This window comes from Ptychodera flava, chromosome 14 (assembly GCF_041260155.1).
Source record: "Ptychodera flava strain L36383 chromosome 14, AS_Pfla_20210202, whole genome shotgun sequence".
NCBI lineage: Eukaryota > Metazoa > Hemichordata > Enteropneusta > Ptychoderidae > Ptychodera > Ptychodera flava.
In genome coordinates this window covers 15,115,506-15,141,288 of record NC_091941.1, presented here as the reverse complement: position 1 = coordinate 15,141,288, position 25,783 = coordinate 15,115,506, and the positions used below count along the sequence as shown (strand labels likewise).

General features: G+C 39.4%; 2 protein-coding genes across 3 annotated transcripts in view; one reads left to right on the top strand and one right to left on the bottom strand.

Annotated features, from left to right (window-relative positions):
- The first annotated feature begins 23 nt into the window (after positions 1 to 23).
- LOC139149501 (protein ARV1-like) lies at positions 24 to 3,418 on the top strand. The gene is made up of 6 exons (XM_070721285.1): positions 24 to 209; positions 1,020 to 1,139; positions 1,407 to 1,557; positions 2,058 to 2,145; positions 2,461 to 2,609; positions 3,003 to 3,418. Exons 1-6 carry the CDS (start codon positions 48 to 50, stop codon positions 3,116 to 3,118), a joined length of 786 nt encoding a protein of 261 aa, XP_070577386.1. The 5' UTR covers positions 24 to 47; the 3' UTR covers positions 3,119 to 3,418.
- A 5,099-nt stretch (positions 3,419 to 8,517) lies between these two features.
- LOC139149499 (pleckstrin homology domain-containing family D member 1-like) overlaps positions 8,518 to 25,783 on the bottom strand; it is a 37,341-nt gene continuing 20,075 nt past the window's right edge. The window contains exons 5-13 of one of the 2 annotated variants that reach the window (XM_070721283.1): positions 23,586 to 23,730; positions 22,283 to 22,377; positions 21,320 to 21,413; positions 20,194 to 20,375; positions 14,014 to 14,104; positions 13,343 to 13,538; positions 12,702 to 12,848; positions 11,298 to 11,516; positions 8,518 to 9,058 (exon numbers count right to left, since the gene is read on the bottom strand). In XM_070721283.1, coding sequence (XP_070577384.1) covers positions 11,302 to 11,516; positions 12,702 to 12,848; positions 13,343 to 13,538; positions 14,014 to 14,104; positions 20,194 to 20,375; positions 21,320 to 21,413; positions 22,283 to 22,377; positions 23,586 to 23,730 — 1,165 coding nt within the window. In that variant the 3' untranslated portion in view covers positions 8,518 to 9,058; positions 11,298 to 11,301. The remainder of the gene's footprint in view (positions 9,059 to 11,297; positions 11,517 to 12,701; positions 12,849 to 13,342; positions 13,539 to 14,013; positions 14,105 to 20,193; positions 20,376 to 21,319; positions 21,414 to 22,282; positions 22,378 to 23,585; positions 23,731 to 25,783) is intronic. The other variant, XM_070721284.1, reaches the window with a different exon arrangement.

Sequence of the window (25,783 nt, the reverse complement as noted above, 5' to 3'; positions counted from 1 at the left end):
GAGCGCCGCTCACGACAGAAGTTTGACAACTGTTCATAACAACAAATATGGCTGCCTCCATGAGTGAAACACAGACTCGCACCAACCGTTATAAGCAAAGCGATGAAAATAACGACGGCATCGATGAATATGTCTGCATTGAGTGTGGAACAAGTGCTACTGAACTCTACAGGTATTTCAGTGGAAATGTCTTGAAGATAAGTCACTGCGTAAGTACAAGTAAAAAAACTCTGAGCTACTCTGGTTTACGTCCATAGTACTCAGAGAGGGGTACGTGTGGTTTTCAACATGATCAATCATGCACAATTGTAACAAGTACAGACAGAAGTGGCAGCAAGAATATTCTCAGTATCAATGGTTGTTTGATTCAAGTTACGCTCATGTGAATATTCATGTGCAGCGTACGGTTCTCTTTCAGTCCTTCCACCACCAACCGGAAGACTGCGTCTTTCGGTAGACTGACAAATAACTGTGTGTCACCCGGTTATAGGCCTGTGGTTGGAGGCCTTTAGCCGGTTACACACAGCCGTGCTACGCAGAATTACGTGGTTATGCACTCACAACACATCACTTATATATTTTTATACTTTAGAGTATGTTCAACTTCAATAAGTCCGTATGTAAATGGTTTTGGATGATCATGTTGAAAACTGCCTAGATTCATAAAGGAAATAATTTGATTGAAGTTAGAAACAAATTTTGATGTAGGATCATATGAACAATTGATACTTATGTTTTGTGAAACTTTATTTACTTCAACCTTCCATACACACATCCAACTATCCTTTCATCCGTCAATCATAAATCATTATCAATACATGTCTCCATCCATGCATGCATACATACATAAGTATGTATGTGCGCAGGTCCGTACGTACGTACGTCTGTCCGGACGTACATACAACACACAAAAATCAGATAAAGCCTAAAGAAAGTCAAAATGTCAACCTTGAAATCAAACTTGTTTGATAGTTTCTAACACCAATTTTCAATACCTTGTCGCATCAATTTTTTTTCAGGAGAAGTGTGGAAAAGCAGTTGATAAGTACATAGAATTTGATCCGGTCATAATACTTCTTGATGCGATACTTCATAAAACTCAAGCATACAGACATATATTGTACAACAGTAAAGTCAATGTAAGTACTCAAAAACCAAAGTTATCACTTTCTTATATTACCCTATCAAGATAGAGGCAAGATGGGCACATAGTACCATTCAGGTGTGCAGGAGATACATAAACCAAGTGCCACTTAAAGTTTGAAATTTCCAGTGAGAATGTATTAGTATGGAGTGGTTTGCAATTTTCAACAAAACCCTATCCATGCATTGGTTCAAAAAGCAGTCTTTTGGAAACCAATGGATTCTCAAACTGAGTAATGGGTCTTTGATGATCTTTGACACAGGTGCATTGGAAGTTGTGCGTTCTTTGTATGCTGTGTGATGCCTACATGAAATGGTCCCATCACAAGGCACAGAACGCTGACGGCACCAAAGATTTCCTCTACTATGCCTTGGAGTGGGACTACTACGCCATGTTTCTTATCGCTGGACTAGGTATTGACGTTTGTATACTTTAGCCAATACGCAATACGCATTGACAGAAAGGAAACACTTTCAGTTAACCTTTTGATCCCTGACCCCTGGTGACCTATGACATCATGCAGAGATTTTAATCCGCGGAGTGTAAACAGTTAACAGCATCATGATTGATCTATCATTGAATGCTTGATCCACAGTGCAAAACAGTATATTTTAACCTGTTCATCCCCAATTCCCTATAAACAGTTCTACACTCACCATTGATAACAATGATTTCAGGACAAACCATGGTGGTGAAAGGGTTGATGCACAGTCAAACCACTCAAACTTTTGGCATAATGTGAGGTACTCATACATGGGTGGATCATGCATGGGACCACAGTGCACAGCAAGTTGAAAGTCATATAACATGCTATAATCAATCAGAAAACTGGTTGTGTAATTGATGAAAATAATAGCATTACATGTGTCTATTCTCGCAAATATAGCTTTCACTTGTTATTCCAATCCCTCAGAATTTTCTACGTTCATGTTTGGCGTCATCATAGCATGTCGGCTATTTCTACCAACAACCAATGAGTTCTCTGCAACTTATCCACCAAGGTAAGCTCAGGGGGACCCCTGTGTTTTACTGCATCACAAATATCAAACTTTACCAGTTTCATTGAACTAAAAAAGATACATAGTGTAAGATCCCGAGGAATATGAAATATTCTGAATGATAATGAGTCATCTGGGAGTTTGCATACATGATTTATAGTATGAATACACTAAATGCTAATGTGTTGCAGTTTGAGTATTAGATGAGAAAAAATCTAACCATGAAGATTGTGCAAGAATTCCGTGTACTATGATGGAACCAACCTGATGTGCATCATGCTTATTTTCAAATACTTGTCTTTTTTCAACTTTTCATAGTCTCAGTCTCCAAATAAGGGCACTGATGTTATCAAGTTCTGGTAAACTCCTGGTCATACCGGCTGTAATATGGGGTCAGAGTAACAGACTTCTTCTACTCTGGTTGACCAGCTTGTTTGTGTTCACCTCCAGTGTACAATCCATAAAAGGTAACTCAAGTGTTTTGTTGTGTAACGTCTTACCACAGTACTAAGCCGTGCACAAATTCCTTCAGAAAGACAGAATCAACCATGTTTTACCATATTTTTATTGAGCTTTTCCCTTTTGCTTACATACCCTTTTTATAGAATGATTTTTTTTCTATGTACAGCACCTCTGAACAATTTTATTGGATACTGGCGCTTAATAAATTTTCTTGATTGATTGATTGATTGATCAACAAAAGGTATGCTTCTTAGGGTGAGATAGATATATCTAGATGGATACTGATAGATATTTTTAATAGACAGAGAGACAGATAGGTACTATAAAAAGATAGATAGACAGCTGCTCTGAATCAACAAAAAAGTCATCAAATTTTCCAAAAACACTTTTCTGTTCAGTTCTATTTCAGAGACACACTCTCCTTTGCTGCTTAACGGTTCTATCTGGCTATGCAGTACAGCTACTGACTCAGCAGTTTGTAACTCCATATCTTGAAATGATGTTTATGGATTGATACTGGTAATGGAATCCAAGGATGATAACATCACAGGATGGATACAGTAACTGGACACAATTGTCTCATAACAAAGAAGAAAATGCAATGGTGTACTCCAGGATTACCATTTCCATAGATTCAAACAGACAATTTCCTACACACGGATCCTGACAATTTTTTAGAATTTTTTCACAACAATCAAATACTTTACGTTAAATTTTTATCGGCAAATTTCACTTCCTAGCAGTAACATCATTTCTGTTTTGTAATGTTGCAGAAGCAAATAAAAAAACATTTATTTGTATTAAAAAGCGAAAATATTGAATATGTCCTCTAATTACCAACATAAGTTAATGAGCCATTCCTAATCAAGTGTGACTGGGAAAGCCATTGCAACCTGCCACAACTTACCAGCATGTTCTGCATAATTACAATTATTGCATATCCTCACTCTGACCTTCAAATTTTCAAAGGTCTAATGGTACATCTTCACTATCTGATGGGTTTATTTAGTTTTCCTGTTACATGTACAGTCTTAGATAAAGCCAAGAGCTGGCAATTTTTTTTTTGAACCTACAAATATTGTTGAATTATTGAAGGAGATTTTGCCTTAAAATGCATCAAATCAATGGAGTCAAAACTCTGCCATATTTAGCATAATCTTAAATTTGATTAGTAGTACCACAGCCAAAGGAATCAGTAATTGTTCACAAATTATGGAATATCACTGCCAGTCAATATTCAGTCAATCATTTCAAGTTTTTTTCTGATTTATTTGAAAGATAAGATGAAAACAGACCCAGCTTTACTGAAACCACTATTCCCCCAAAAGACCAATCAGATTAAATTCCAATATAGTGATAGGTCGGTCTTTTATGTGTTAGTCATTTTTCTGTGGTCCTCTCTAGGCTAGAGAAAAAAAGAGACTGTAGCACGATAGCGTAAAAAACTGACCAATCATTACATCAGATTTTAGTCAGATTGTATAGGAGACCTATACTTGGTTTTTGTAAACCGAGGTGTATGGTGTATTTTCCATTCATAGGTTGGACTCTTCTGCCATTATATAACATTGGTTCACGAAAGATATCTGTGGGCCATAAAGTGTATAGATTTATCCTTGGGCCAATTTAAGTATCTATGTGATTATGCCAAAGATATGTTAAAAATTGGTATGAAAACTACATACTTGTTTTTAGTGTAATTTTGATATTTCAAGAAATGACTGATACCAAGATGGGGACTGGATGTCATGGTAGTCTGATGACATACCTTTATCAAATCTATTGCAATAAAAACATGTAAAATGCTGAAAATCTCAGACAGCATGCAAAGGAAATGGAAAGTCAAGATGCAGTTATTATTTCTCTCCTTTACACACACTACATCAGCCATACTGTACCAAGAATTTGCATCATGACAGTCACATTGCCACACATACCACTACCAAACAATTTCAAACAAATCCATGACTAAATGTCAGACTTTGTTGAAATAGCATTTCTTTTATTATCATTTTTTTCATATTCAAATACTCCATTGTTTTTAAAGGGAATTTCACGATGATATGCATTACTGATTAGCATGTCACTCCTAAAATTATGACCAAGCACCCATATTAAGAAGAAAGTACTGCTAGTATCCCTGTATAAATAAAGCCTTGGAGAGGACTCCAAATTCACATGTTGAACACTTGTCCATTTGGTGAAACCACAGAACACAGGCGCAGACATATAATATATAGCTTAAAGTGAACACTGCATGTAACATGATACATTTCTATTCCAATCCATCATGCTGCATGCAGCCTTCACCTTGTATTCGTGAAATCCACTACACTAATATAATTGTTCAGCATTGACCTTTGACCCCAAAAAGATTCTCCATCCATCGTCTGATCAACATTCACTAAGCAGCTGACATTCAAGTTGTCAGGTATGTAGTAAAAAAATGACACGACAGTTCAATAAATTAAAGCTGATATTAAAAAGGGGTAAAATGCAAAGGAAAGTCAAAAACCTTTCTCTGGTAACTGAACTTCTTCTGTGAACAGAATCACTGCTGTAGCTTCACCAAATATACTAAAGCCTACTGGATAATATGTAAAAAGCAATAATTTTGAAAATAGATTTTTATAATAAACCACGATTTTTTGTTTTAAATAAAGCCCCAATTGTACACCGTGTGGCAAGATACAATTATTATTATACCCATAGTCGTAAAAATTCAAGGTAAGTATCGCAAGGTTTGAGGATGCATAGGAAAGTATTTACACAATAATAAAATAGTATATAATGTAAAAAGGTTTTGTTCTGTAGAAGTAAATATTTATATTTGATCTTCACGTTTGAAATGTTAGTGGTTGTCCAGTGGCCAAGCATATAACCACAAGTGTTTGATATAGTGTGGATCTTTTGAACTGTGGCAGAAGTTCTTTGGGACTGTTTCTGATAGAGAGCAGAATCTGGGACACCTTACTGCATCGCTTCTTTCCAATGCTGATGTTAATCTGGAACTTGAAAATGGCATAATGAGTGCAGGAAATGCTCCATGGTTGAAATTACAAAGTAGAATGATACCATGTATTACTGTGAAAGAGGACTTTTTATGGAACAGATACAAAACATATGGCTGAATTCTGCCGTAGCTACATGTGGCAACGTTTATAATGGGTGAAATGGTCGAAAATATTCATGCAGGAGTGAATCACCCATTCAGAAATGTGTAACTGCAAAGCAGAAATTACAATTGTGTTTTCAATGGCATGTGCAATAATATCTTCATAAAGAAATGGCCTTCTCATCTGAATATTTTCTTCATGATACTCTGTTAAAATAACAATCACTTTGGGCCATGGCTGACTGAGCCCGGAGTCAAAGGTTTCTCAGATTGGTTGCCTTGATTAAAGTTGTCAGACAGACAGCATACTACATCTTTGGTATCAAAATAGCGTAATATAAAACGCCAGCTAAACCGCAACTCTGCTACCTGCAAACTATCACACAAAATTCAATGTAACTTTAAGCTGTCTGAACTGTGTGTGATACAGAGGATGATTCTCATGTTGTTTGGATCTGGGTCAACATCCTTCAAATTACTTAATGTAAAATTTTTGCGAAGGTCATCCCATTCAAAAACAGATCCATCACTATTCAGCTGCCACTGTGTGTCATAGTTCACTATCACAGTATGTTACACTGGTACCCGAGATGACTTTATTGTACTCTTTACACAAAGCAAAAACTCCACCATGTAAATTGATACTTCAGAAGGCTAAATATGCCTTCTTTCATAATTAAATTATTACAAGGATTACCACTCTGCGAGAGACGAAATTGTGACCTAGCTACCGACCCGTCCTAACACTGACCTAACAATGACAGTGTGGTCCCATAATATTCAGGATCTCAACTGTAAAATGCATTTGTATTCAACCTAACATTGCTGCAGGTTTTTTTACACTGGAAAAGCTGCCACAGCAATATCTATATTGGGCTGCATAAAAACAGGCTTCATTCATTCGGTTCCATTGAAAGACTGGCTAAAAAAGGTAACACTACTTTCAAACCATTGAAACGACAACTAAATACACCTCTCAGAGACTTTGTTCACATTACTGTAAAAGATGTTCTCAGGAGCTCGTGTTCTCACAGACCACTAAAACCAGGACAACTCCACCACTGAGGGCGCCCTTACACAAAAGGCAAGCAGCCACAAAAGCAGGCAATGCATTCAGCATTGTGAAACTGAAAATGTCAAGGGACAACGAGTCAAAGGAAGGAAAGAAATCAATAATTCAGCAGATGTAAATAAAAAATTACTTGCTTAAAGGAGGGACGAACCTAAAACCTGTAGGTCAATCCCAGGACAATGAAAGTCTGACAATTTTGATACAATTAAGGAGTTTGTGCTCACTCACATATGAGAAAGACTGTCTTTTCAAGCTTACGTGATATTGTCATAGAACTGGAGAAAGAATGTTTCCGTGCCAGAGTGACTCATGATTTAAACTTGCTTTGATTACCATTCATAACATGTAAGGAACATTTACATAATGGAGTCAGAATGAGATTCCTGATTATTGTCCGTGATTTTAGACTGCTCAGCTGCACGGCGACTGTCTGTGACCTGACTCACTGTATCTCTCTGTCTGACCTTCCACATAGCAAGAGAGTTCATAGGGTGCTAAGTTGACAGTAAAAATTTGGCACTACTTGTAGGTATAAATTATTGTTTGTTGAAAATCACTAAGTGTGAATTTTAACTTCTACAAAGGCTGCATACAGGAGACTTGGGCATTCGTGAACTGTTTACGCCATCTCAAACACATCAAGTCTGCATATAGCCCGTGTCAATGAAACCCCCCATATACATTCATGATAAATCTTTGTAATTTATACATTAACTGGCAAAAACCACCAGATTTGGTACTCTGTGTATTGCTGTAGTTTTTGTAGGGAAACTATAAAAAAAAGAGCAACTTAAAATTGGCTATATTTCACACTCAACCACTTGAACCAGATTATTTTTTTCATTTGAAACAGTATAAACAACGTTAATATATCCTGTGAATCTTTATAAAAACTTTCAAGACTGATTGGAATCTATCATGGATCTTTTTTGCTTCTTGAAATATTACAGTGAAGTGTAGTTTTATCAACATGTTTTATCTGCCAACTGCAATTTCTCTTCAAGCTGGTTACAAGCTCAGGGATCTTTTGAAAATTTGTGCCTTCATTTTGCTCCATGTATTGGTTTACTGTATGGTCTTTTCCCCCAGATGCAATATGAAAATACCAAGCATCTGGCTTTTCAGAAAAGCTTATAGACGTCTTAGGCATATTGTTATTAGTTGAAGACTGAATTTCTGTTCTTAATTTCTATCATAAAAACACTAGATACAGAATATATCCCTTTTCCTGCCAAGTCCATATTTCACAACCAGGTCAAGATGGTTAAATTTAATGAAACATAACATATTCCATATGGTGTATTTAAACATAATACTGTATATTTTAAAGCTGTTGAAAAGATTTATACTGTAAACTTGATTTTTTTCGACAAAAGATGCTATAACATACCAAGCTAAGTTGGTGAAAATACATCATGTTTTGGCTCAATACCGCTTTTTACTGACTTGGCTGATGGGGAAGTGATACTGTCTGGCAGGAAAAGGGATATAGGCTTTGTTGACAAGCAAAACACTGAGTATTTTATCACACCTGAGGGAGTACAACAAGGGACTGCAGTTAACACAAACTAAATGCAGGGAAAACATTTGAAAATAGTGTAAGTTTACAAACGATGTCCTAAAAAGATGTCCTGATTATGACAATTTTAGAAAAAAGGTTGGTCTGCTATTCAAAATCTCAAATACTATTTACAGCTGAAAAACAGTTCATACAGGTTTTTGCTTTGCTGTACTTTTCTTTACCTTGTCACAATTATTTTATGCTATGTAAAAGCCATTAAATACATGTATAAATTAGTGATTCAATAGAAGCGTCATTACTTCCTGAGATTTAATACTTGTTTTTGTTTTTTGAAACTTGTTTTGAGTTCAGTATGGACCAATACATGGGCAAATTTTCAAAATGCATACTTTGTTCACCAATTCATCTATTTCTAAAATGGATGAGCAAGAATCATACCTGTAGACCAGAGTGGAGAAATGATAATACAGTACAGGAAAAGCCACTTCATCGAAGCAAAATCAGGAAACTAAAAAGAACCATGACATATTCGAGTCCGGAATAATATGGCACTGACATCAAACATCCTGTTCAAACTTGATACTATCAAAGACTTCATCTGAGTCATCTCTGTGTAACACTTCTATCATGCTTCTTCTAACAGAGGGATGTCTGACTATCTCCTTGGCTGTATGCTTCCAGCTCTCCATCTCATCCTCTTGTTGCTCAGCTCTGTTCCTTATTCTCCTTCTGCCCAGATCACCTGCTGTTGTGGGGAAAAAAAGAAGAGAAACCCAATACATTCAGCATTACCAGTCAGTTTCTTAGGTAATAGAAGAGTCAAGCTTTCCCCGAGTCCTAGTATGCAACAGTCTAAGCAGAGGATATAAATCAAATGATTTTGACTACACATATGTATTTTCATACTGTGAACAGTGACATGAATATCAAATCACACGTCCATTACAAGACTGCTACCAATTCAGCTTGTTCATTTAGACTGGTGCATTCTGGGATGGCACAAGTAAGTAGGAATTTTGACCTCAGACATTGAGATCAACAGACCAAAGGGAGTTCAATGCATGTGTAGAGAACGCTCTCTATGTGTCAAACTGGAAGTTAATGAGATAATTATAGATGTGCACACAATCCCTTCTAAATATACTTCTCTTTTACTTTTTTCAAGATCTGTTGCAACTTTTACACTTAAAATCTGAGACAAAAAAGGTTAGAAGTGAGAGAAAACTGCTTCTGGGAAGCAAATGTAACATGGGAAACCTTGGAGGGTGAACAAATTCACTGTTTAAAGTAGACATATATGAAATTGAAAATGCATGTTGTTTGATGAGAGAATATTTCTGAATTTGTGATTACCAATATATACACAGTTTAAAAAGTGCCCGTGACTGAGGCAATGCCATTTGGGAATAAACTTTGTGACAACTTTGCACAGACTCTGTCAATGTTTATAGGGCCACATCTAGGTTACAAAAAGAGGAACACACAGGGAATATAATAGCCGCATTGCGGGAACCCTGAATGCAATACCCATGAGACATTTCAACCAGAAACAATTATCTGTGTGTTGCTAAATAGGAGTGTATTAAAGGGTACAAGTAACATGCAATAATATTCTTCGTTTGACCTTTGATTTGAAATGACAGAAAAATTAAAAAAAAAAAGGTTATCTGCTGGTTCAAGTGTCACTAACTCTGCTACTTGGAAATCTGTGAGTTGTTCTGTAATTCAAAATGAAAATGAGTTAGGTTAATAGGAGATGTCTACATGCAATGAGTTAAAAGTCTTTGGTTTGGGAGATTTTCAAAGGGAGATGTCCATGCAAGCTCATGGTGACATTGATAATATATAAATGTTTGTGACAGGGTTATGAAGTGTGTGTTCTTTCAAAGGATTGTGGGGGATACACCATACGCAGAGTTCCGTTGTCTGGTCAGGTGACAATATCACTTTATTTGTACATTCAAGTGCCAGTAATTCTAACTTTTGGTGATTTTTTCACTATTTTTGTTATTAATATCAACCATAATTTCTTGTTTTACTCCCCAAAGCATGTTCATATATACAGTATTATATACAGTATACAGCCTGTCAACTCAGCCTACATATGTGTAAACTGTGTTGTCATTGTCGACAAGTGAATTCTGGTCTGAACTAGAATTCAAATGTAAGCAATAACAGCACATTATTACACATCAAGACGCTCTGTTCACAAGCTAAATAGTAGGTATTTCAACATTCTTTCAGGAGTAGAATAAGAATTTGCAATTGACATAAAAAAATAAAATTAAATATCATGAAAAGTTACCATTACTGGCCCTTTCAAGTTTTATATCTAGGGTTACAATCCAGCAACTGCAGGCTATGAGATATATTTTTGAGCAACACACAATGAATACCAAAGTTGCTTCACTTGAAATTATACTGTTACCCCCATTTGTGTTCATCGGACAGAGAAACCTTTCTTGATGAGCTTTGTGACTATTTCTTGGATTGAAGTCATCTACGTCTGCGGTGAGGAGTTGGGGAGTGGGAAAAAGAGGAAGGAGGGTACGGAATATTAATATCAGAAAAGTTGTAATTACTTTACTGTGAGAAGGGTAATTCTGTGCAAAATACAAAGGAGATTCATGCAGGACTTGGAAAGATTGAATACAGAAATTGTGTAAAAACCAAACCATGTACACCGTAGGTGAGTCTCCCTGATGAAAATGACTAGTAGAACTACATGTAAATAGACAGGCTACAATGTCAGGGAAGGGAATAATGTTATCTGCTGAAAATTCATGGAAATGAGAATTTTCCCAAAATTTTCTGTGGATGAGCGTGTCTACATGTCTTTCACCACTCTTCAAAGACTAGATCCTTGATGAGAGAGATAACATGCCTGGTTTGATTGACGACAGGGGGCCCACAAATCACCATGCAGAAAATAGGAAAAAAGTGGCGTGCATGGACTTGGACACTTGCGGACTATGTATGATTACCTTCCTAAATTTCAGTTTGTCGACTTTGTGGTTTTGTTTTGCCAGACGATGAGGAGCCGCTGCTTTTGTGACTGCCTGAGGATGGTGCATTATGCATGACCTTTCTGTTGGCAACGGGCTTCTGGTCTCCCTTGTTGCCGGGAGACTGACTATCTTGCCTGTCTGCGTCTTTAGTTCTGTCAGTGATGCAAGATTTGGAAGTGGAAGGCAGACGAGAATCTTGGGAAATAAAAAAGACACAATTGCACACAAGAAATGAAGACACAAAGTTCACACAGATAATAAAACTGGTGCGATCATTACAAGAAAACACAGTGACATGAATCTCATATACTTTCATGCATGTTTACTTTAATTACGAACATTGAACGTGTTTGAATACTTTCACTTTCTAACATACCGGTACTTCTGTGCATATAGCTCAGATAATGAATTTGTAATTCTTGAATGGTGAACAATCTTGAGCAAATTTCAAGCTGCCACGTCTACTTGCAATCCAGAAGAAATATTACTACCAAACGAAAAGTATAAGTGATCGGCAGGGCTCTCACTGTTCAGACTATTTTTTCACCATCTCCACAAGGCTGCAGCGGTATCAAATTATGTAGGTGGTAATGTAATATATTGGATTTGACCGGATGCAATGTCTGTGTGTAAGGCTTTGCTTTCTTTTGATTTTAACTGACCTGAAATTTGAAGCAACTTTAAATGACATATTCATTTTTCTAATGACCACAAAGCTCTTCCTTATGAATATCATAATATTTCAGTTTCTCATTATTTTTGAATTTTCTTGAATGTTACACACATTTTTACACTAGTTGTGAAACTTATCATTTAAAAGAATATGGTCACTTCTTCTTGTTCTTTTTCCTTCAAACAGCTCACGTCGCATGACATTTTTTCCAACATTTTACACAGACAGCTTTAACAAATTTGAATAACCTTTCACATATATGAAGAGAACATGTTAAGGTGCCCACAAAGAAGATTCTACAGTGGATGTGAATGATGTGGCTAGCTGGGATGTCACAAAAAAGAAGCTAGACTAGGTGTCTGCAGTGCAAATGAGTATGGTAACATGGAAATATCTACAGGCATGAAACATACACTACAGAGCATCCTCTTTTTGCAGTGAAAGGAGAAAGAACTGAGGGCGGGGAATACAGGACATCAGCTAACAGGTCTGACTACAGCAATAGGCAGCGACTACAGGCAACTGAAAGAGAACAAGGGGAGAAAAAAAAATACGACAGAAAAAAACCCACAATCACAATATATTGTGTATGCTGTGACATTCCATCATAAGCTACAGAACACAGATAGTAAGTTCTAGAACTATGCATAATATGTGCGGTATTTTGACAGGGTTAGTATTGTTGCAGTGCTGGGCGTTTCTCATACCTGCTGACTTGGCTCTCTCCCTGTTCCTTCTCTGTTTGAAACTTCTAGTTTTCCTGATGAAAGATTTCCTGGCATGGAGGGCGTTTTTCATGATCAATGGCTTGTCTGAGTCTATTCTAGCTTCTTCTGCTATGTCTTCAAAGAATTCTAAAGTGCAAACACCGAGTTTAAAATGATAAGTCACAGGGCAACATCTCAAAACAATAAGTATTAAGTAATATATATGAGCATGGTATATAATCCTACACAATGTCGTAAGTGTATTTAAACATGAAACATTCAAATATAAAGCTTCAAAACCGGACTGACAGTGATTGGCCCACTTTATGTACAAAAAGGAATGTTGTGGAAAGGAGAAAGTTTCTGGCAAAATTGTTTGTTTCTAATGAACCTGTCTGCCTACAAAGAATGAAAGATGCTATGACAGGTTATGGCCACCATTGATGGTACTCTTCACAACAGATGTGAGTTCAAACTGTGATATTTATATTAACAGTAGGTGCATTCCTAGAATATTTGACATTCAAATAGATGATGAAAGTATGCTTTCATAAATACGACATGGTTTTTCAATATGGAAACTTTTTCATAGTCTGAATATCAGCACTTTTGATTTTTCCAAGATCTAAATTTCCACTCACTTTTAAGAGTAGCTACATTGGTTGAGATTTCAACATCTAAACTATTGGTCCTGTTTGGCGGCTTGTTCTGTATTATTGCTACGTCTAGTCTACCCAGTGCATCCTCGGCCTCTCGTAACCTTCTCTCAGCCTCTCGCCGTGCGATGATTTCCTCTTTCAACTCCGCATCTGTCATGTCTTTCTGCACTGTTAGATCCTGTAACATGCCAAGACACACCGGGGTATTCAATCGTGACGTTGAAACTATTAATGTGAGTCGGCTGATCAGAAAAAACAGAACCAGCTGCTCTCTGCTTCCAGCTATTGTTTTTGTCTTGTATTTTCTAATTTTCTGAATTTCTGATGAATGCTCTATCCTGTAATTTTCCTAATCAACATTACAATGTAAGTATGAGTTTGGTTTGAATTCAAGTAATTTTCTAGTAATTTTGGATGTGGGCTTTGTGATAATTAAACAGCCCTCTTTTGTTAATATATATTCTACTTGTCTGTGTTAACATGCCTACTCCTCCTGATAAGACGATACTTCAAAGATAGCTACATAAATATAAAGAGCAATGTATTGCTATAACAATGAATCTTCCCTGGTTGAAGTTAGAGCTCTTTGGAGAGTGCAATGGTTACAATAGAATCTACGGAATGTTATGGGCATAAAGAAGATTCTGACTTACATGTAATGATGATTCCAGTTCCTGTGCATGCACCACATAAAGTTTCTTCTCTTCTTCAAGTGCCTTGGCTTCTCTTTCTTTTTCTTTCAGCCTACGATAAAATGGAAAATACGTCACTTTGTTTCAAAACCACAAGTTGAAAGTACTGTACTACATTGCACATGCATTGTAAATACTTTCCCTGATGTTTTCATAACATAATATTAAGAACTATGTTAATGAGTACATTTTTTTGGATTACACAACTAGGGTAAAACAAAGGTTCTTGTCTATCATTAGTACGGAGGAGTTCTCAACTTTTCCATAAAGGCATCAGGCTTTCATGAACATCGACAGCTCAAATTGATATCTTGGCTCATCATGGATGTCTGATTGATGTAAAATTCCGTGAAAGGATGCGAGACTACACACGTAACATCTGCGTATGCGGGACTTGGTGTGTGACAACTGGGTTGCTGTTTCCCTCAGTACACAAGACAAATACACAACCTGCTCCTGGGTGTACGGAGTTCCATATTGGGTTGTGGTGAATTTATCAGACACCTTCTATTGGTTATTTTTAAGTGTTACATTACCATAAGTCGGGATATTTCAAACCATGGGTTTACCCTTTTCCTGCCAAGTCGGTGAAAATCCGCTTGAAATTCGTGTAGCTAGAATCTGAGCAGCCACGGCCGTTATCCTGCCAAGGCGGTGGAAATCGGGCTACTTTTTGGTACCCCCTTTCCTGCCTAGTCGACGGAACTACGTGTAGCAAACCCTTGCTCGCGCTAGGGGTCGTTCGAGGACAGGTTTTGGGCGAGGAACGGCGTTTGCTCTCGAAATGGGTTCACAGAGAGTCCAACGACAGGGAAAGGTGCGGAAGCTACCCAGCCAGTCCCCCACCCCGTTGGGGGACTGGTTTTTTGGGGGGGACGAGTAGCGTACTTGGCAGGTTAGCACGGTGACGTATCCTAGCGGAGTTTGGGCTAACTTGGCTCTGAGGCACTACATAGATTGCGGCCGAAATTGACCGTCTCGGCAACGCTAATCTGTAAGGCAACCGCCTAAGACCGCCTCAGCTGGCGGTGCAATTTTTGCCAATGGTGCGAGACGAAAATCACGGACTTAGTCCTGATTGACGGGAAGTGCGGACGGATTTGACGGACTCGGCTTGATTAGTCCCTGACATGGAACTGATCCGAACGGACTTGAGCGACATTTGTGAAGGGTAACCACCGCTTTTAACCGACTTGTTACCTTCTCGAAAAGACTACCCACTCAGATGTCGGACGTTGTCGGCTGCACTTGGCTCTAGACGTTCAAGCCGTGCAACGAAACACACCGCCTCAGCCTTGCCATTCACGAACATGGCCTCAAAATTTGATACCATTGTTCACCGACTTGGCGGCTGCGGTTAGGTGCGTGAACCGTTGTTCACCGACTTGTTACGCCTATGTTGTCCCTGTGAAGTTCGGCTAACGGCCGAGTCTAACGGGAGTTGGCAGACCTGTGTTTGGTTTATACCGTAGTATGACCGACTCAGGTAGAGGTACCTGTCGGTATATTCCGAGTTTTACGCACTCGGGCGTCAATGACGGGTCGTCATCACCGCTGATGACGTAGACGTGCTGGCCACGTTATTTGAAGGAGCCATGTTTGCCCAACGGACGAGGCCGAGACAGCTGTTGACAATTTTGGCATCCTTCATCTTTGACCGCCTTAGTTGGGTAAGCCGCTCGGCAGGCGACGGTTATGACCTAAACAAGCCGCTGAAGCACTGTTCGTTGCCGTACAAGAACGAGACGGCCAGTCCATTACTGCTTAATGGGCGATCTGTCGGGTTGGCTTGTCACCGACTTGGATGACAATACGCCCTGCGCAGGCGTACTTAGAAGGGACATGAGGTTAAAGATACGGGTTTCCCACCCGTACTAAACATGGGCTTGGGCCAACGTCCTTGGGTGGCAGGTGCGCATGCCACGTACCCAGCTGGACGGAATGTCAAGTTGAGATGCTAATGACATTGACTATGTTATGCTAAGTGCTCGAGGGATTTGCATCGCAAATGAGTATTATTAGCATATCAAATGGTGCGGACAGGCAATTTACATGACGGGTAGGAATGTCAGCGCCGGTTGGTGGACTGATTGCCGTAGGTCCATTATAATAACAGGTGGATGCATATATTAACACCCCTGCGTCCAATCATGTCCAGGGCTTTGTTTCCCTGTGGCTTTAAAAGGGTGGGACCTGCTAGTCTGTCGACACTGTTCCAGACATGAGCTTGACGGACCGCAAAAGTTTTCTGAAGGCGAGCAGACGACTGAAGCTCAAAGATGCAGAGTCTCCGGGCGGTAGTGGTAGCGATCGTTGTGATGTCCTAGTAAACGTTCTAAGAAGTCGGGCAAGAAACGCTCCCGTAAGGCGAAGCTATCTCCGGCTGAAAAACCCAGTGGTAAGCGTAAACGTAAGACTGATCGTTCTGCCGATGAGGATGATGACGGGTCACCGGTTGCCAGTGGTTCTCACCCGGCTGCTCCGGGAGAGACTACTTCACCTGCAGAGACTACATCTGCTCTTGTGGGAGATACTTCACCTGCACAGACTACGTCTGCTGCTGCTAGTGAGACAGTGAGTAACGAGACGGCTGATGCCATTGGTTCTCCCCCGGCTGCTCCGGGAGAGACACCACCTGTTGCGTGCACCATGAGCCCTCATCCTGCGTCAGGAGAGGTTCCTGTGCCCAGTGCGAAAGAGCTTGAGTCCTCGTCATCAGCAGAGGCTGCCCAGCCCGCTCCTGCCATAGTTTCGTGTGCTGCGATGTCCCCGCCGAAAAAGATAGTGCGGAGGGTTCGTTATCAGGATAGCCCACCTGATTTTGAGCCAGATATGATCCTTGATGCCGCTACGGGCGAGTTCAGGCCCAGACGCCCAGACGACGGTGATATCACCGCTGAGTCCGACTCGGAGGTTGACGAGGATGCGGCAGAGGACGATGACTTTTATGACAGGCAGTATGTAGGTGAGGCAAGCTCTGACGACGATGATGACGTTGCTGCTGTGTTGGCGGAGGACGACACCCCTCCTGTCTGGCGTATGTCGGAAACTACCGATGCTAATATATTTGAGGAGACCGATTTTGACCATGAGAGAGGACCGACTTTCACCTTGCCCAGCCACTCCCGTGAGATCGATTACTTTTTTAAGTTTATTCCAGCTACACTGATCAGATTGGCCAAGGACGAGACTAATAAATACGCCAAATTCCACCAGCGATATATCGCTAGGAAAATAGATAAATACTGGCGTAACGCTGACTACCGAGAGGTGCAGGCGTTCATTGGCGTCTTAGTCTGTATGGGTATCGACCGTAAATCATCAGTGGAGGATTATTGGTCTAGCGATCCTTTCTGAGAAACCAGGGTATTTCTACTGTGATTACCCGCAGTCGCTTTCAGCAGCTTATGCGATACTTTCATCTGGCAGACCCAGAGAACGATCCACGTCGTGATCCTGATGAGGCACGCCGCCGACGTCGGTGTCAGGAGGATCCCCTTTATAAAATCAATCCATGGATGGAGCCCATAGTGACAGGTGCGTAAATAATTATAAGATGGGTAGAGAGATCTCCATCGACGAGGGCATGGTGCGATTTAAGGGCCGTTCTAAATTTAAGCAGAGATTACCGCATAAGCCTGATCGAGACGGTTTCAAGATATGGCAGCTGTGTGACTCCAGCACTGCATACATCGCTAACTTTGCACCGTACCTAGGTGTGAAATTTCGGGATCGGACTGATGGGGAGACGGCAGAAGCGAGGTGTGGTGAAAAGAATTACGATGGAGCTGGTCCAGCCATTTTGTGGATATAATCACAGCCTATTTTGTGATAGCCTGTTTAGCACGGTCGTTACTGCTAGAGAGCTGATGGAGACCGGGATCTACGGGGTGGGGGTTTTAACCGCCGTAATCGTCGCACCATGCCCCCTCAATTAATTCCGCCGGGTAAGAGGAAGCGCCTTCCTCTGTCTGTTGGGGATATGAAAGCCACGACCAGAACGGACTCTCGTCTTAACATCACTGCTTATCAGGATAGTAAACGCTCAGGTGGTGATCTTGAATACGGTCTATCCACCCTTGGAGTGCGTGCCAGTGGGGGAGGGAGACGAGCAGCGACAAGTGCCTCTGTCGCTGTATAATTATCGCCGGTACATGGGAGGCGTCGACCGAGCCAACCAGAAGCGCAAGTACTTTCACACTGGGCGCAAGAACCACAGATGGTGGACATATCTGGCATGTTACTGATTGATGTTGCCCTGGTAAATGCATATATATGCTTCAAGCATGTACACCCTGATAGTAAGCTGACCCATAAGATGTTTCATCTGCGTGTCGGGAAACAACTCATTGGCGGTTATTGTGGGCGATCGCAGCCCAGTGTGAGAGAGGTCGAGGCCACCGTTTCTCTTGCCTCGTACATAAATCCACAAAATCAGCCGATGCACGTTGTCAGCCGTTTGGAGGGGGGCGGCAGAAATGCTGTAAAGTATGCAGCAGAGAGGGTAAGACCACTGCGAGCGGACGACTGTCTGAGACGTCCAAAGGATGTAGTCTGTGCGGGGTTCATCTTCACGAGGGCGAGTGTTTTGCGGCTTTTCATCATCGCATGATGCTACGAGGTAAGAGGAGCGTTGGCGTGCAGACCTCTACTCACACAGCCCCGACGACACCCATCAGCAAGAGAACCCGACGTAAATAACGGACAGGGGACAGCTTCGCCTAACAGTGGCTTTGACTGTATTCTTAACACGGACCATGATCACATTTTGAGCACGGTTGTGCCGTTTGTTTGTGCTTTACGATCCCGCTGATTGTAAATTGAAACCGGATTATTTTGTACAATCCCCCCGATTGTAATCTTTGTAACACGGACCATGCACTCGGATGTCGAGACAGACTCTGAGATTTATTATTCGGCATAATGTAAATTATTCCCGAATAAAATACTATCTATGGATCGCATATTTTCGTTTGTTTTGTTTAGACAGATTATTTTGTACAATTCCCCCTATTATAATTTTTGAAACACGGATCTGCCACCCCGATTGTAATTTTTGAAACACGGACCATGCACTCGGACGTCGAGACAGACTCCGAGATTTATTGTTCGGCATAATGTAAATTATTTCCCGAATAAAATACTATCTATGATCGCATATTTTCGTTTGTTTTGTTTTTACCCCCACTTTCGTTTTTGGCAGATCCGTAAGAGCGCTATAGTAATGGATGAACGTGCGTTGTATCACGTGGGAGGGGCACAGCCCAACGGAGGCTGTGCTCGTGCGACGTAGACGTTGTACCAACCATCTGTCGTTTGGTTAGTGCATAGAGCAGTTGCACTGTCCAGAGCTAAGGTGGTACAAAACTGCACCTTAGTAACAACTGCACAACTAACCTGTTAGGAAACGGTAACACTAACGAGCTAAGTGTGCACTGAACTGGCCAAACTACGTACACGCCTTCCTTCAATGGCGAAGCTATGTCGTTGACACTACGTCAAAGCAGACTGCACTGTGCGACTCTTCCAAGTCGTTCAAAGTACGTGGCCAAGTGACACAACCCAGGGGAAACAGGACAGGTTTGAGGGTACTGCCGCACCCATAGCACTAACCCCTGGGTCTTCTACCTAACCCACGAGCGAGGTGATGTTTCCCCGGTGTGGCCGTGCGTGCCGGCGAACGAGCTTTACTTCCGCGAAAAGTAAGCTAGAAAAGGGCATAAAAGTGCACGTCCCCCGGGGCAAACAACGCCCAAGACCTCGTCATTTTCTCGACACAACCTCATCAGCGGTTGCCCCTCTATACGGGCATGCAAAAATTTTTGAAGTCTAACACGTATATGGTCGGTAATCGTACCCCGAAAATGCGGTATTTTCCCGCCAAATGCCTGGCAGGAAAGCGTGCAGGAGAGCCTATCTTCTGTAGACACGGAAAAGGGGGCCGGTTTGGACCGACTGGCAGGATAACGGACAGGGGCGCTCGGCAGGAAAAGGGTTTAATATTGCTGGTCTTGCAAACTCAGCACGGGAGATTAAAGATGGTCATTTAAGATGATAGATGAATGAACATCTGATGTAACACTAGACCATAGACATTCCTGACCGAATCTACTGCACTGAACTAGCGAAGGGAACATGTACCTGCGTTCTGTCTGCTTCTTTTCATCTTCAAGTTGCGACGTTTTCTCTTCTATTGATAAAAGCGTCTCTCTCAGCGTTTCTGTCGTCTGACTCAGTGATTTGTTTTCACTGGACAGTTTCTCGGTGACCTCTTCTTGTGTTTTCAGTTCTGTGATTGTCTTTTCTTTCTCTTGAGCCAGTAACTGAAAGTGAAAATGTATGATAATATATACTGGTAAATTCATAAGATGATGAAAAATCTGTGTTCGTGGTCAGGGAGGTGAGTTACAGATAATGAACATTGTGTTGGCAGCCAGAGGGTGAGCTATTACAATGGTTTGACGTACAAAAGACCACTCATTTTCTAGGCATTTTACCATTGAATTTCTACTGACCATGAACACCGTTAAAATTCAATGCAACTTTATGGCAATCAGAGAATGCATGTAACTGCTATTAAACTATGTAATAGGACAACAAGATTTGTAATGATAATATTGGTGTCGAATGTGACCACCAAGTTAGGATTTTTTGTGAAACTCTTGTACTCTAGGAAATTTACTTACTAGATTACAATTTCAATGGAAAACAAAAGGCAATGACACCTTCATAATCCTCTTACAGACTAGAACATACTCGATCCCTGGGATCAATTCCCCTACCTTTAAACAAATTGATAGGAAGCAGTATGGTTGATTGAGACCGATGTCTTAGCTCAGCAGTGATATGTAGAAAATTTTTTTAAACTTTTGAAGACACGGGACTTTCATGATAATGGTACAACGGGTATGTTGAAAATTGTATACAGTGTACAAAGAGTCAAATGACCAAATTTGTCCGAATTTCTATTTTTGGCAGCCACTATTGGACCTGCAATGCTATATTTATTAATTCTGCCACTAAAGTGACAGACACAATACTGACTGATGCTTCACTTTATTATCTGGAATGCTTTCTACCATTGGAAACATGCAAAGCACCACACTTGATACCATCTACAGGCATACAATATGTGTACTTCAAGTTCACTTTTGTCACTCTACACCATGAAAGACATTTATGTCTCGTTCTTTTCCAGTTGACATTACACCCAATCTCCATTACACGGCAAAGACAACAGCACATTAAGAATTTACATCAACTTTACCTCTAAAGTTTTTTGCAGTTCATCTGTTGATGTGTTGAGGTCTACCTTGTCTTTTTCTACTTGTTTCATCAGACTGGCGGTGTCTTCAAGCTCTCTGAAACACCCAAAAAACCATGACTGAAATGAATACTGCACAACTGGAACAAAGTAGCATTACTGAACATTTTCTGATGAGTGGAGAAAGATTACCACAGCATCTCCCACGTTATTCCATTCATTCATAACAAGACTTGGTACAATCCAATGGATTGCTGTGAAATAGCTGGAACTACATTATGGAAAATGGGGTGTGCACGTAAATTTAAATGGATTATCCAAAGGTGAAATAAAACAAATTTCTATCCATGAAACTACGTATGAGAATACATATCTTATTCTGTTTTATATTATGATTATCATACAAAGCAGATAATACCTTCACTTTGTTTCCAACACAATGCAAAACATTTCAGGAAAAGTTTTGGTAATAGAGGAAAAAGTTTATAAATTTTCGACAACTCTTGATACCAAGTGTCTTAAAATATTGTGGTCACAAACCAAACCTGGAAGCAGCTCAAAAGTATTCACTTTTGAGTCTATTTTTGTCCTTTTAATCATACCTTCCTCATTTAGCTTGGGAGACATTCTCTTGCAAAACTAAAGATGTTCTGAAGTCAAATATGTATCTTTCTGCCATTTATGAATGGACATCATTTAACAAAAGACGCACATTATTGTGTAATTCCTATCCTTCCTTTTCTCCTTCTTTTTTAAACTTACAGACGAGTAAATAAAACATTGCCAGTTATTGCTATAAGAAATTGTATAAATTGACCTTTGACCTCCTGATGATCTGTGACATAATACATGTGTAGACATTTATTCCACAACAAGATGCAACGGGTTTAATAACAAAAAGATGAAAAAAAAAGTGATGTTCGAAAATTCTTCATCGTTGAAATTCAGAAAAATCATTATACTCACAGCTTGTTTCTTTCCAGTTCCTCCTGTAATTCTTTGGCAGTTTCTTCTATTTTCTTCTTTTCTTTTTCTAACTCAGCTGCTATCCTCTCTAATTCCTAGACAGAAAAGGAAATACATGGCAACTTATTATCAAACAAGACACTAATCTCCTCAAGGATTTACTAAGCAATGAGGCAATATTGGCTCTGGTAATTGTCCAGTGTTCAATGTTGAGTGTATTTAGGTTAAGAAACAGAACTTTCTTGGCGCCTCAATAAATACTGTCCTGCAAAGTGGATTGTTCTGCAGCAAAGCATTGGTTGGATAATTAGAAATTATAATCACCCTTGAACAGACATGGACCGGAAATAAAGGAACTTTACTGTGGTAGAAGCACATTCCTGAAGTTAAACTGGCCAGGAACCACAAGGTATTCAGTTATACATGTACATTGAGTTCTATATTATTTTGTTTCACAGGAGACCTGTTTTGTTGTACCGATATTATCAAACTTTCAGTCTTGGCAAATGAGTCTAAATTTTCAGTCTGGGTGACCCTGTTCAAGAAACCAGAGCTTGCAAAAAATGTGAGTTTTTGCAATACCTTCACTGCCAGCAACCATAGCACAAATTTTGCAAAGACAGAGTTGTCCTTTGTAAATACATAGTCGTACAATCGAATTTACTGATAAGCTGGTGACCTACATTTGATATCTTATCACTGTAGATACTGAATAAACTGAATAATGGTCTCAAAGGTTTTTCTCTCATTGATTGTATGTACTAAAGCTTGATCACCATGGTGAAGGATTACAGATGGGCAATAATTTCCTTATACAGGTAACACACATATGCATCCAGTGACATGTGGATATTTCAGATTTTGTTACATTCAGCTGTTGTGTTGATATAATACCCTAGTAGGGTAATCCAATTCTGTTCAGAAGCAGTAGCACTGATAAGGTTTTACAGACCTCAACAGACCAGGAATAGGTTAAACCCAGAATACAAATGGACCACAGTAAAAACAAATCCAAGTGCGCAAATGCACATAGAAGTATGTGTATTTGTGTACACATTTGTACACATGGGTTAAATTTGTTTGTACCACAATCTCGTGACCTTTTGGACGTATTGAGTCAGTAGAACACACCACATCCTTTTTATTCCAGAGTAGAACCATTGACGACAAATTTTAACTATATACATGTAACTGACTATCAAAAGCTGAAAGTTCACATTATCTGAACACGATGAAAAGTCAAACCAGCAAAAACAGCACGACTGACAGAAATTACTAGGTTTACATGTACAAAGCATTATACCTCATTTTTGTCCATTTCTTCCCTTCTGGCATTTATTTCAGTGTGTAACCTCTCTTTGTATTCTTGACTTTCCCGGACTAACTGTAATCCCTGTGATTCCAAGGTCTGGATCATTGTATCTCCTAGCTGGGCATTTTTCCATGTCCTGTACATTGTAAAAACATAAACAACTGTGTTCTATGAAAATCTTTTACATAGCGCAACATACTAGTCTTTGAAGTCACATTGACAATCACACTGAAGTCAAACTGACTGTTTTATTAGGAGTCATGACTACAAAACACAATGGGATATCTTGAATCACTGCCTATGAAATTTCTTTCTATTAACGAAATGAACACATCGTAAAAATGGATATTATCATTCATGCATGTGTAAAAGACAAGGTTGACTGACTGATTTATTTTATTACTAATGATGAATGACAAAAAAGCCTTTTTAATCCATTTTACACAGCAGCTGTCACTCTTGAATGACAACGTACATCAATGCCTGATACATATTATTGATGAATGACAAGACGCAGGTTGCAGGTAGAATGATTACCATTAACCATGTACGCTACAAGACTTGACTTGTATTTGATCATTTAATCATACTGGTACCCTGCTCTACTCAAAGCATTTTCCATTCACCACTCGTACGCTCACTCACCATTGGTTAGAATAGAGGAAACATATAAGTCACATATGGTGGCTGGTATCCAATGTCATATATATTAATAGCTGATGTATGGGGATCTATTACAAATTCCCTGAATACCTGCAGCCTGTAGCAATGTTTGTTTGTTTCTAGTCTGGCATCACTCATTATTTACTACTTATTGTACTATCATGAAATTGAAATTTTCATAGTACAATAAATAGTAAATAATGAATGATGCAAAAAAAACATGTCAATTTTTTGCCTGTTTCTTTCTGCAACAATTTTCACATTGAACAGATATTTGCTATTCTCACAGAAATAAAGGCTAAGCTATCAATATCTATACTGATAGGCAGAACCCATCAATATTTCCATAGGGAATTACACCAGTTACAGACCTAAATGACTGTGGCATACTGCATATTAATCCATTCCAGTTTGCAAAGTCGCACATCAAAGCATATTTGTTTCAAGGATACACTGGAACACATGTTAACAAAATAATTCTCAAGATTTCAGGGATGCAAACACTAAGCAGGCATTCACTTCAATGTTTCAAAATTCTATGACGCAGACTCGGAGTTATTCACTCTGACAGATTTTAAAGGAATGTGTTTATCCTCTGCCAGAGCCTCTGTAGAGAGCACACTATTTTGCGTCAATGGTACAGTTGATTTGCAGCAAAAGAAATTGGTATGGATACTCAGGAGGATTTCTGTAATGTGCCCTCCACAGCAATATGTTTAATAGAGCCTGTATGTATGACTGATGCAAATAAAATGTGTATTGCAGCGGCCAATTTATGAGATGAACTACACATGCAGAAGTCAAGATTGTAAGCAAAGAAGTCAAAGGTTTGCAAACGGGTTTTGCAAAAATTAACTTGACAAGTACGCTATAAATAGGGCTGTGTAAAATTCCTTAATTAATGGTGATATCGTCATTATACTGATGAAATTCTACAACATGGTCATTTGTTCAAAGGAACCGGCCCAATGATCTCTATTAAATAGAGCATTTAGTTCACAACTAAAAATTTACACAATTATTGTTTTTAAATTTGACAAAATTTCACAGTTCATAGGCCATGTTAAAACATGTTTTTACCATCTGGTGTATTTGGAATTCTATCCTTTAACATTTTAAGAGGGCTGTCAGCTATGTTTAAAGTTTCAATTTTCCATACCGCTTGCCTTACTAAAATTATATTTTAAGAAATTACACAAACGGTACGGTAAAATATAAAAATACACACCCACAAAAATTTATTTCACAAAATCAAATTTTGCAGTGAGCCATGGAAGACTGGAGCAAAGAGCAGATGAGACGATATAAGACAAGTAATAGTAATAGACATGATATTGGCACATTTCATTAACCGATGTAAAATGCACAAAAAATATTGTTGGAATGATGATCATTTCATTCACTACAAAAATTAAGTAGTATCTGACCTGTCATTGCTAACAAATCATTGTACAACACAGAAAATTTGATTTTGTGATATTTTTGGACAAAACGTCAAAGAAAGCTTTGTGCTTTTGATCTTTCAG

What these genes read in the sequence shown, in the direction of transcription:
- LOC139149501 (XM_070721285.1), top strand. Translation starts at nt 48, where the DNA reads ATGGCTGCCTCCATGAGTGAAACACAGACTCGCACCAACCGTTATAAG. An exon ending in TGTACAACAGTAAAGTCAAT is followed by an intron (nt 1,140 to 1,406) that starts GTAAGTACTCAA and finishes TCTTTGACACAG; the next exon opens with GTGCATTGGAAGTTGTGCGT. An exon ending in TCTGCAACTTATCCACCAAG is followed by an intron (nt 2,146 to 2,460) that starts GTAAGCTCAGGG and finishes AACTTTTCATAG; the next exon opens with TCTCAGTCTCCAAATAAGGG.